The sequence below is a fragment of the Colias philodice genome, chromosome 26 (assembly GCF_061535455.1).
Source record: "Colias philodice isolate Cphi_HAF_F1 chromosome 26, ilColPhil1 Martin Lab GWU primary, whole genome shotgun sequence".
NCBI classification, from domain to species: domain Eukaryota; kingdom Metazoa; phylum Arthropoda; class Insecta; order Lepidoptera; family Pieridae; genus Colias; species Colias philodice.
The window spans coordinates 7514270-7527657 of NC_143111.1; the positions used below are offsets into that span (position 1 = coordinate 7514270).

The 13388-nt window shown below is 33.3% G+C and overlaps 2 protein-coding genes and 1 long non-coding RNA gene across 4 annotated transcripts in view; 1 reads left to right on the forward strand and 2 right to left on the reverse strand.

The window, feature by feature from the left end:
• Bap111 (Brahma associated protein 111kD) overlaps positions 1–6101 on the reverse strand; it is a 49063-nt gene extending 42962 nt beyond the window's left edge. Inside the window, exon 1 of the mRNA XM_089711449.1 lies at positions 6050–6101. The gene's annotated coding sequence lies outside the window, so the exon portion shown is untranslated. The remainder of the gene's footprint in view (positions 1–6049) is intronic.
• LOC149477013 (uncharacterized) overlaps positions 1–11575 on the forward strand; it is a 52983-nt gene extending 41408 nt beyond the window's left edge. Inside the window, exons 2-3 of the long non-coding RNA XR_016317767.1 lie at positions 11264–11448; positions 11481–11575. This is a non-coding gene — a long non-coding RNA (uncharacterized LOC149477013). The remainder of the gene's footprint in view (positions 1–11263; positions 11449–11480) is intronic.
• LOC149477014 (uncharacterized) lies at positions 1899–3440 on the reverse strand. Of its 2 annotated transcripts, XM_089711568.1 has the most exons (4): positions 2953–3440; positions 2661–2862; positions 2326–2403; positions 1899–2216 (listed from the first exon to the last, which is right to left on the reverse strand). In XM_089711568.1, exons 1-4 carry the CDS (start codon positions 2955–2957, stop codon positions 2133–2135), a joined length of 369 nt encoding a protein of 122 aa, XP_089567694.1. In that variant the 5' UTR covers positions 2958–3440; the 3' UTR covers positions 1899–2132. The 2 variants fall into 2 exon arrangements, with proteins under 2 accessions (XP_089567694.1, XP_089567693.1); XM_089711567.1 differs by having other exon boundaries at positions 1899–2403.
• Positions 11576–13388: the final 1813 nt, after the last annotated feature.

Genomic DNA, 13388 nt, shown 5'->3' on the forward strand with positions numbered 1-13388 from the left:
TCAGCATGAAAATAACCAAATTGGTCCCTTTGTTGTTTTGACTAGATCCAGGTAAAGTAGGTATTTATTTTTTTATTGATTTATTGTTTCAGATATTATGCACCTTGTCATTCTTGGCTAATGGCAGTTATCAGAAAATTATTAAAGAAAACATAAGAACCTATTTATCGCAACCATCAGCATCTCGTTGCATAAATGAAGTAGTGGAAGCTCTGAATAATCCGGCCATAGTAAGAAAATATATAAGGTTTCCTCAAAATATACAAGAAAGACAAATGTTAAAAGAAAGGTTAGTAGGTATAATATATTATAATTAAAGTGACCCTTTGATTTTTTTACATTTTTACAAATTACAGGTTCTACAAAAAGTTTGGCTTTCCAGCAGCTCTTGGGTGTATTGATGGCACTCTGGTGGCAATGAAAAAACCAGCAGAGAATGAAGAACGTTTCTACTGCCGCAAAGGCTACCATGCAAGAAATGTGCAATTGGTAAAATGGATTTCAATGTTGTAATCAATTATCATTAGGTATTCAATTATCTTTATTATATTTTTTTTTCAGATTACAGATGCAGATTTAAATATTTTAAATGTGGATCCAACTTATGGTGGAGCTACTCATGATAGCTTCATTTTTAATTATGGTGTTATAAAAGAACACTTAGAGGCATTAACAAATGCTGGTGAAGAAGTTGTTTTGCTCGGTAAGTTAATCCCTCCCTGCCCCTACTTCAGAATATAAGCCTAATTACTAGGTATAAAAACTACATAGTTATGTTTTTTTTCAGGTGATTCAGGATATGCTCAGCGCGCCTTCCTTATGACACCAATTAGTGGCGCTGAAGATAATTCCCCAGAAGCTTATTATAATGAGCGTCATTTAACTGCTCGTAATTCAGTAGAGAGAACAATAGGCCTCCTAAAAGGACGATTTAGGTGCTTATTAGTGCACAGAGTGCTCAACTATCATCCAGACGTAGTTGCAAAAATAGTTATCGCATGTTGTGTTTTGCACAACATGTGCAATCGCGCAGGAATGCCGGCATTCACAATTTCGGAAGAAGAGCGACTAGAAGAGCTTCAAACAATTGCTGAAGTTCAAAGGAGGCAAACTAGGGATTTGCCATCTAACACCGATTTAGCTCTAGGGCAATTACATAGGCGAAACATAGTGAATAGGCTTTGGCGTTCACGTCATAATTAATTTGATCCTGGCAGCTCAGCAGCAGCACTTATTTGTAATCTTTAACTTCTTCTATCCACGTGTTAGGATATGATTCATCTATTTTATTCCTGATAGTTTTTTTATTTTATTGTGTTCGTTTTGCCTTAGCTAAGCTTTTACTCTCTTTGTTCAGATTTGTTAGTTTGTAAGACAATATAGAAGTAACCCAGCTTTATAGCTTTCTTTTTATACAGATTTTTCCATACTCCTTGTTTGTGAATGTGAGAACATAGTAGGTCGTGTGTTTATATATATTTCTTCTTTTGTAGTGCTAATTTTCGTAAGGACTTTCCCCTTATTACCAGACCTACGTTTTTCTCACATATCTAAGTACCTATTCAAAATTTGTAACAATCAGTTTGTAAAACTATACCATATTTTAAAAGAGTAACCATGGAGTTTCTTGCCGGTTCTTCTCCATGGAATCGACCAACCCGAACCGAGCACCTAAGTGAAATAAAAATATTCGATTTTGATTTTGGTGTTGTTTATTGTATGTATTCTGTGGTGTGTGAGGCGGGTCTTTCAATAAAACTGCGCTAGTATTCGTTAAAAGTGTTTAATTTAAATATTAAAAAAACTTACAGAACTTAAAGTAAGATTTTTAGTTTTTAAAAAACTAAAAATCTTACTTTAAAAACTAAAAATCATACTTTAAAAACTAAAAATCTTACTTTAAAAACTAAAAATCTTACTTTAAAAACTAAAAATCTTACTTTAAAAACTAAAACACGACTCATACTGCTACACCCTATCTCTATTTTTGGCCTCTGCCAATGCTTGCAGCCCTTTCCCGACTGCAGCCACAGCTTCAGCTAAAATTTTATCCCTCTCTGCACTCCTCTCCAGAAAGGACTGTAAGATCTGTGAATTTAATCTTTGTAACTCCAGCTGCTGTTCTTCCACCCTCAGGAATCTCTCGGTGGTGGTGGAGAATTCCGTTCGCCGTTGTGATGGTGGAGGAGCAGCAACTGAAGACGTGTGACGTGATGCTGAAAAGAGAACACCTATTAGTACACGCGTTAATAAAAACTCATAAATAAATAGCAGCTTTTCGTTGTCATTTGTTTCAAAAGTGAAGTTTTGATAGTTTGTACTTACACACAGAACCACCTCGACTACCACGAACTGTCCTAGGGCGGCGAGAAGGTGAAGCAACTGAAGCTGCGTGACGAGAAGCTAAAAAGATAAATATTTACATAACTTACATGAAGGTTCTTTAAGTCGTCACTTCTATGATTTACTTTATTCAGCTTGCTTGATATTATATCGATTAATGACCATCATAGACAACTACCAATAGTAAAAAAACCTTATTAAAATAAGATATTTATGAAATCAAGGAACACACTTGAAACCAAGATTATCGCATATTTTAAGTGGTTTGCTTTATGGAATGTTAAGTGGTTCTAACATGTAAAAAAAGCACTGCTAACCTTGGTCCACTGTTTGTAGGTTTTGATGGTGCCACCTATACTATTGAGGCGCACGGCTAGTTCCTCCCACTGGCGTCGACTTCGCTCTCTGGCATTTTGAGTTCTCAAGAAACCCTTCGCCATGCCAGGGTTTCTTTCCATAAACTCTATCAGAGTTTCAACCTGAGCCGACGATGGGTGAGAGGAACGTGTTTCATTTGGACTGAAACATTATTGTTGGATTAGAAAACAAAATAAACATTTCTTTAATTAATATTATTTTTGAACTTTACAACAAGAAATATAAACTTACTTCATGATTATTTCACAATAATTAACGGCACTGAACGATAAAAAAACAAACAAAATGCAAACAAAACAATGCAAGGACGAGATGAAAATATTGTCCACAGATTAATAATGATGTTGGCTGTCAGTAATTTTGGTAAGCATAGATTATATTCACGACACGAATTTAGAGTTTTCTGTTTATTTTTTACTTATTAGCTGCCTCAAATTCCTTAAAATAATAGATTGTAATTTAAACATCATATTTAGCTAAAATTCTGTGTCAAAAACTGATAAAATAAAAAACCGATAAATGTCGAATTACATTTTGTTGAGTGTGGTAGTCACTAGTACAGTATTGGTCGCTTTGGAGCTCACTTCACTTCGCAAGTGATTAGGTGATGCTTACAGAATGCAAAATCAAGGTCATTTTGAACCTTATGCGAAGTGAGAGTGAATAGCGACGTGATATGCGAGTTGTTGTCTGAATTTTACAGAATCGACGTGCTGTAGGGCGTAGGCCATATATAATAGGAGTGGAGAACTAAGACCAATAGGAGTGGAGGAATGTGGGTAAAACCGCAGAACATAGCTAGTATATAGCATTATTTCTTTATAAGTATTATTTCGTATCGCCTCATGAATTTTGAAAAGCCGTAGAAATCCCTGCGCTCATTGAGTTATGAATGGACTGCTGTATTTTATAAAGAAATCAATTTATAAGGTTAAATTATAACTTACTAGCTGCGCTTCGCGGTTACACCCGCGTGACTCCGCTCCAGTTGGTGTTACCGTTATGATATATAGCCTATATAGCTTTCCTCGAGAAAGAGAGAAGAATTTTTCAAAACGGACCAGTAGTTCCTGAGATTAGCGCGTTCAAACAAACAAACAATCAAACAAACTCTTTAGCTTTATAATATTAGTATAGATAATACACACGGACACCGAACCTATGTCTACGATAATAATCCTTAGTAATAAACTAATAACTAATAAATAAGAGCGCGCGAAATGATTTAGCCAATTGCTAACATTATATTACGTCCCTAAAGTAATTATACTGACATTTCCTATGAAAAATTATTCATTCAATAAAACGTGTAGTTACGTCACATCAGCGTCACCTACAGTTCCTGGTAATAAAACTCATTCCCCTGGTGATATATCGCTTAATTAAACTCTGGAATTAGAAGTTCTACGTACGTCTACACACGGGTGTAATGTTTTCAGCTGAAATCTATTCAATTGTTTTATTGATTCGAGAGAACCAATTTGCGGAATTCTGAGTGAGAGTGTAGAGCTATTCTACGTCTTTTTGATGTGATTATTTAGAAGGCATATTATGTATTCAGTTGTTATATTTGATCTAAATACTTTATTTGAATGCATTTTTTAGTTATAATATTCCCTAATGAACAAGATTAAAATTATAGTTTAAATCTTATTCATATGAGGCATCGTATTTCAACAATTTCGATATTTCAGATTTTAGTTTCATACACCTGTTTGAGTTTAAGCCCAATTTTGTTTGTAATTTTTTTTAAATAGTAAAAATACTCTGAACAAAAACATAAGAATAAGAATTCTCTTTCTTATTCATTTAAAAATTTCTTACCCCTTATCCGTAATATTCCTGTTCACTTCTTATAAAAATGTTGAGCCGAAAACCAATATTTCAAAAGCCCTGAAGCTAGAGTGGTTAATTTAAATATTTCAGGTCAGTCGTTCAACCAGTAAACTTAACTGGAGCGTTGGGGTTACCGACACTCCTTTTTCCATGAACCCAATTTCATCTAATGACCTTTGTAATAATAATTGTGACATTTGATCTATTTTTCATGGAACAGGGAGTGTCATTGGCTAGAAACATATTTCATAGAACATTTTAAAGGCTAGTTAAAAATTTCGTGGGATAGTGTTTAATTTTATTAATTATCTTTACAATAACACCGGTTTATACTTTTATAGTGATGTTTTTGTGACCGAATTGCGTCTAGCATAACCAATATTGTTATAATGATAATATTGTATAAGTACACGGAGATGGGAGGTATAAATGTACACTCTTATATCGTACTAGCCGCTCCGCGCGGTTTCACCCCCGTGGCTCCTCTCCTGTTGGTCGTAGCGTGATGGTATATAGCCTATAGCCTTCCTCGATAAATGAGCTATCTAACACCGAAAGAATTTTTCAAATCGGACCAGTAGTTCCCGAGATTAGCGCGTTCAAACAAACAAACTCTTCAGCTTTATAATATTAGTATAGATTGCATAATAAAATCTGGAAGATTCGGCATTATAAGCAAATTGCAATTTTCTAGCTCTGGAAAGTAAGAATGAGTTAGGTAGCTCAAAAGTCAAAACATAAAGAAAAATTGATTGGCAATAAAAACAATCAGTTTAAATAATAGATATCCTTATCTGTATTACATATCAATTAAAAATTGTAATAAAATTAATAACACTATAAATACTCAATTTATTAAACTGTTTAAAAAACGTCTTATTTACTTAGATGTTTATGTTTAACGTTCCTTCCTCGAAGATAACAAAAATTTTCCACTTTAATCTGAAATTTACAATGTTATAAGTGATTTATTTATGTAGGTACACCGGCGCTTGCTCTAATTACGATTTGTTTTATTATTTATTCGATAAATGTTTATGAATTCATTCATAACGAAAAATGGTTTTTTCCAGAAACATTTGATAGGGTATTTTTATATTATAATTAAACATAAGTAACAATATTAAAATTAAACACGCGTTACATTTTACACATTGTTCTCTTTTGATAACTTCTCATAACTTACAAGGTGGAACATAAGTTCGAATTCCTGTTAGAACATGACCTAAATAAGCGTCCTCAGAATTTACAATTTCCGATACGACCAGAAATTTGCAGCACTAGACCTCGTTATTGCAAAATAATCCGGAAGCCCTGCCACTGCGAATAGCGAACATTAAGATGCTCTAATGATGCAGTATCTAGGCAGTTTCATAATTTGATACGCATCATTGTTCTATAAATTTCCGAAAACTTACATTCAAAGATCTTTATTTGCAAATTTATTTGCAAACAGGTACAGGTGGAACCAATGAAATTAAGACTAACCTACCTGATTGAAAACTCCAGAATTTCACTCACCTTTTCGTATTGCAACACTAGTTACAAATTACGATATTAATTACTTAAAATAACAATAAATAACTTTTACAGCGCAGTTGGCGCTTTCAGAAGTAATCAAGTGCTCTTGAATACATCTCGTAAAACAATTTGAATAAGATTTTTGTCCTAGTTTCTTGACACCAATGACACATTTACGTAAGCTTCATACCTTGCTCCACTTCTCTACAATGTGAATATCCGAACAATAATGAAATGTTTTCAAAAGTTACGTTTGGAGTAAATATTACATACCTTTTTAAATATGTTGGTTTAAAACATTGTTAATACATATATGAAGATAGTAGAGGATAATTATTTCTCTAATTGTATTGGCATTTGGCGCATACTATCCTGATAGTTACACCAATACGGACTTAAACTAATGATACGTACTTAAAAATATTTCTTTACAACAAAATATGTATACTGTATTTTTATACTACTTTTATGCATACGACAAAGGCGATGGATTATTTATTTGAACACCTAAAATCAGAGGAACTAACGCACTGTTCAATTATTTGTGTATTTCAAGCTCAGTCAGATTTTTATTCGGAGGTTTATAATGAATACTCACATAATATGAAGTAGAGCTTTTTATTGTAAAAATTCTTATTCCCTTATTGTAAAAAATCATCATCATCCGCTAAAATTGCATGAAAGTTGAAAATTATAGTCTGCACATAGCACGTGCATATAGCTTGAGGAAATAAAATATTTCACAGATAAAAAAATAGCATGTTATAAATTAGGTATATGTGTGTAGGTACCTAATTAAGCGGTTAATTAAATAAAACAATATTATTATCGTAAATGTTGGTTTATTTTATAACAAAACACTTCACCTAAGTTTTATGTCAAGACAAATTAATAAACTATCATCTAACTAGCTTACCGCCCGCGGCTTCGCCCGCTTTGTCTAAAACCTAATAAATTATATACTAAAACCTTCCTCTAGAATCACTCTATCTATTAAAAAAACCGCATCAAAATCAGTTGCGTAGTTTTAAAGATTTAAGAATACAAAGGGACATAGGGACATAGAGACAGAGAGAGCGACTTTGTTTTATACTATGTACCTAGTGATTATAATCAAATAGACTTTAAACTACTTCAGAATACACTCCACGAAGAAATCATTGACATTTTGTATCGTAATTAAGTGACAATAGAGTCGCCTATATTCAGTGGCGGAACGATAATACATTATTATTCCATAAATTGTAATTTGTAATGAATGACCTTTAATACCTACTAAAGCTAGGGCTGTCTACAATTTTGAGAAATATCATTCGTTTTATTGACTTTTGAGCAGGAGCTTTAAAATGGTAGGTAGTTCTCGTTCAGTTTCCTTATTGTACATATTTTCATTTTTACCTAATAAATTGAGAAATTTATTAAAATTACAAAGAAACCAACTTATTTTAATCATGCTTTTTACACTAACATTTTTGACTAAATCATCTTGTAATCTATAAAAATGATTCCAAATTCGTCTCGTAACTCAGTTTTAAACCTTAACTATTTTAGTTAAGTTATACAACTTTAAATTAAAATATTAATTAAAATTGTTTTTATTTTTTAGCAGATTATAAAACTGTAACATTACAGAATATCGTATTATTCTATAGCCTTACAACCTACATACGAATAAAAAGACGCATAAATGTAACTAAATGATTATTAAAGTAACGTCAATTACAATAATGACCTTTATCCTACGAATTACCCACAATAAATAGTGGCAGCCCTACATTAGGGCCTGCCTTGACACACATTGTACTCATCGATTATCTAAATCGTTCAATGGGAAGTACATTGATTATACTCATTTAATCGATAGATATATTATTATAAATTATGGTTAACCGTTAATACGCAGTTGCATCTGTTATTGTTTTTTTCTATTTGAGATGTAATGAACCCAAAAGGGTTTATTTCTGGTCAAATTGTGGATATGATATGACTTACCCTACTTTAATACCTACTCTATTATATTATAGCTTTAAAACATACAGACATACTCATAAGTAAACGAATATAACAAACTGGCAGAATAAATATCACTACATAGTATAAAACAAAGTCGCTTTCTCTGTCCCTATGTCCCTATGTAGGGACATACATACTAATTACTACTACATAGGGATGTATGCTTAAATCTTTAAAACTACGCAATGGATTTTGATGTGGTTTTTTTTAATAGATAGAGTGATTCAAGAGGAAGGAAGAGGAAGCGGGCGAAGCCGCGGGCGGAAAGCATGAATGCAAAATAAGACATTCAAATTACAAACTTTAAAACCCGTACGTATCTTAAGAAAAATGTGAAATTACTCTACCCAAACTCTTCACACGCCGGACGCGGAAGGTGATTCAGCGAACTTCGTAAATACTCCACTATTCAACATGGACTGCAGTTTAATTTCCATTCTCCAATATTTCATTTACATAATTCTTTCATGTCTCAACAGATCTTATATCACAGCAATGTCTAGCTTCAATTATTTATCTATAACGAATCGATAGTCGCTCGCTCACCTTATAATCTCATTTATGTCCAGGGATAATAATATTAACCTTATCGCTGATTATGATTTCGAGGAAACTATGATAGAGTAATAATCGCATCGAGATATATAATAATCGATAGTTAATGGATACTTCATTGTTTATAGAATTAAATAAAAAAATTAAAAAAAAACACGTGTTTTTTGGAATCTGTATTTCTTTCATTTTAGATAAAGCATTAGTTTAGCAACTGCATTGTACCAATAAATAAAATTACGTCATTAGATGTCTAATTGATTCCGTTTTATGGAGATGTCTAGATATTTTACAATCGTTATTACAAGATATAGTTCTGTGATTACAAGCCATAATTTGTCCGCATAATTGATTTTAATCAGTGGTTCACTGATCTGCTATTATAGATTTTGAAATTACTCAGTTCACATTTACAAGAACAAGTTAATACTTATATCTATAGATACGAAATTAATTTTATATAAACCCTTATCCTGAAGTATTGATAACAATCACTCATAAATATAGTGTCCAGGCAAACAAATGACTAATACTAGGGTGAGACGAGTTCGTGAAATTATCTCGACCACTTAGATTTTGGCGGCAAGCCAATATAGTATTTCTCCGAATGAGTTGCTAAAAGGCAAGTGTAAACTGGCCGTGTTTGTGTACACTTGGCTTTATGGACTGGGTTTGGACGTCATTCCGAAATACTAGAATAATACGATAGCTATATGGCGGCGCTTATTTAAAAGCTTTTACTAATTGGGTGTAATCCTACTACATAATTTTGGAAGCGTTCAAAAGTTTGTGACGAGTGACTGATGGATGGATGTTTGTTGTATTTAATTTTTCATGCAAAAACAGCTGTTTGGTTCTGGTACAGAGATATAATCTGGATTCTAGTGACTATTATACACTTCTACATGTAGGTATTCTACGCGAGTGGTGCCACGGGTACCAGGTAGTCCTAAAATAAATCAGAAGATATTATTATACAGTTTCACATAAGGATGAACTACTGACCTACTACTTTTATGCGCAAATCATCATCAAAATACGAGGAAAATGTTTATAACATTAATAAACCAGTCAAAACCAACCCATTCCCTGTTTACGCCATTACCGCAGCGTATAAAAACTTGATAAAAACACTCATATCCTAAATACAGATACAACAAACTTATTTGACATAAACCACAGATTAAATCTAAAACGAAAAGCTCCAGTTTTCTCTATATAAAAGCATAGCCATTAATACACGTCTCGTTTGCTTACATATACGGCCCACGCATTCTTAGTAACACTGGTTTCTCCCAAACACTGATTATATTTGCGGAAGCTTTGATCGCAAAAACCGTGCTGACAAGGTAGATTTTATTTTTGTACTATGTGTGGAATGAATCGTATTACACTATATTTTATCTAAGTGTTCTCTAATGTATACAAATGGATAGATTTTGTTTATTTGAAGAGGTAGGTATATCGGAAACTGTAAAATATGTCGTGTGGATAGAGCTTTATTTTAGTGAATTTCGCAAGTAAGGTATCGCAAATACATATTTTTATCAAACATGTGTTTCTGACTAATATGAAGTCATTGTCCTTAATATCACATTGTGTTACTGATATAATGTTTTAAGTATTACAAGGTAATTAAAATGAGTTCAATCATCCAAATTTACAATCGTTATATTAGTTTTACAAGCGAATAAAACCGTTCTACAACTTACAAAGTTGTAGAACAACACTACTTGTCTCGCAACCTGTCTTAGCAATTCATAGAACAAGTAAGTAGTTAATCTTAACACGATACTAACTTTAGAGTCCGTCAGTCAGCAAGAGAAAAAATAAACATTCGCTTGTCAAAGTGAGATCAAAGGCTGGTAAGTGACGATACGCTATTTTGTTTACGAGTCGCTTGTGAGTCGTGATTCAATGACCTCTTGGCGGCAAACTGTTCATTGTACACTTGATTTATGCAAGTCTATTAATTGATATGATATAAACAGATCATAGATGCGTCAGCTATATTCTGATTTCTGAGCGTGTTTCGGTAATTGACGACGATGCTAAAATATATAAGCGTGCGATGAGCAATGAGTTTTGCACTAAAATACTCGATATTGTAAGTTAGTTTTTCATGGCTTCGCTCACGTGAGCTTCGCTTTAGCATTTTAATTATCAATTGAACAGCGTTGTTTCAATTAAAATCAGTTCAGTAGTTTAAAATATAGAGTTCAATATATATAGAGTGCATATCCAGCAAGCACTCTACATACAATATATGTACTTACAGGGCGTACTTGTACTTTGTAGGTATAAAATAAGATTAAGTAAAATTATCTTTCTTCCCGCGCACTACAGACATCTGGAACAAACTCCCTCATGCGGCTTTTCCAAACGGCTATGAACTGGGGACCTTCAAGAAGAGAGCATATTCCTACCTGAAAGGCCGGCAACATACTCACAATGTCTCTGGCACTGTGGGTACATATGGGCGACGTGGAGCACTTACCACCAGGTGACGCGTCTGCTCTGTTGCCTCCTATGGCATAAAAAAAAAGAAAAAAAATTCAACATCAATTTAGTACCTAGTCTATATACAGGGTGACTGGTAACTCGACGTGATCCTTCAAAGGGGTTATACCAGGCCTCCGTCACTCGCTCAAGGTCGCGCTATAAGTGCCTACCGCACAGTAGGTCGGTACCGACCCAAGCGGCAGTTGGTTGGCACACGCGAGACTGCGCACCCGCGTCACGTTTCCCGCGCTCGCTACCAAGATGCCCAGTTATTGCGATGTGGACGGGTGTCGGAGTTCAAGAGTGAATAACAAGGAATTGTCTTTTTTTAGTAGTAGCAGTAACAAAGAAACTCACAAACCTACCAGGCTACTTTTTATCCAGGAGACACATATAGCGGGTCCACGCGGGTGAAACCGAAGGAAACAACTACTATCAATAACTTTAAATTAAAATATTAATTAAAATTGTTTTTATTTTTTAGCAGATTATAAAACTGTAACATTACAGAATATCGTATTATTCTATAGCCTTACAACCTACATACGAATAAAAAGACGCATAAATGTAACTAAATGATTATTAAAGTAACGTCAATTACAATAATGACCTTTATCCTACGAATTACCCACAATAAATAGTGGCAGCCCTACATTAGGGCCTGCCTTGACACACATTGTACTCATCGATTATCTAAATCGTTCAATGGGAAGTACATTGATTATACTCATTTAATCGATAGATATATTATTATAAATTATGGTTAACCGTTAATACGCAGTTGCATCTCACATCTGTTATTGTTTTTTTCTATTTGAGATGTAATGAACCCAAAAGGGTTTAAAATTTTCTGGTCAAATTGTGGATATGATATGACTTACCCTACTTTAATACCTACTCTATTATATTATAGCTTTAAAACATACAGACATACTCATAAGTAAACGAATATAACAAACTGGCAAAATAAATATTAATTATAATGCAAAATAAGACATTCAAATTACAAACTTCAAAACACTCTACCCAAACTCCTCACACACCGGACGCGGAAGGTGATTCAGCGAACTTCGTAAATATTAAAGATATCTCCACAATTCAACATGGACTGCAGCTTAATTTCCATTCTCCAATATTTCATTTACATAATTCTTTCATGTCTCAACAGATCTTATATCACAACAATGTCTAGACTTCAAGTTGTCTATAACGAATCGATAGTCGCTCGCTCACCTTATAATCCAATTTATGTCCAGATAATAATATTAACCTTATCGCTGATTATGATTTCGAGGAAACTATGATAGAGTAATAATCGATAGTTAATGGATACTTCATTGTTTATAGAATTAAATAAAGAAATAAAAAAGGACGTGTTTTTTTGTAATCTGTATTTCTTTCATTTTAGATAAAGCATTAGTTTAGCAACTGCATTGTACCAATAAATAAAATTACGTCATTAGATTAAGTCTAATTGATTTCGTTTCATGGAGATGTCTAGATATTTTACAATCGTTATTACAAGATATACCTAGTTCTGTGATTACAAGCCATAATTTGTCCGCATAATTGATTTTTAAATGGATAGATTTTGTTTATTTGAAGAGGTAGGTATATCGGAAACTGTAAAATATGTCGTGTGGATAGAGCTTTATTTTAGTGAATTTCGCAAGTAAGGTATCGCAAATACATATTTTTATCAAACATGTGTTTCTGACTAATATGAAGTCATTGTCCTTAATATCACATTGTGTTACTGATATAATGTTTTAAGTATTACAAGGTAATTAAAATGAGTTCAATCATCCAAATTTACAATCGTTATATTAGTTTTACAAGCGAATAAAACCGTTCTACAACTTACAAAGTTGTAGAACAACACTACTTGTCTCGCAACCTGTCTTAGCAATTCATAGAACAAGTAAGTAGTTAATCTTAACACGATACTAACTTTAGAGTCCGTCAGTCAGCAAGAGAAAAAATAAACATTCGCTTGTCAAAGTGAGATCAAAGGCTGGTAAGTGACGATACGCTATTTTGTTTACGAGTCGCTTGTGAGTCGTGATTCAATGACCTCTTGGCGGCAAACTGTTCAATGTACACTTGATTTATGCAAGTCTATTAATTGATATGATATAAACAGATCATAGATGCGTCAGCTATATTCTGATTTCTGAGCGTGTTTCGGTAATTGACGACGATGCTAAAATATATAAGCGTGCGATGAGCAATGAGTTTTGCAC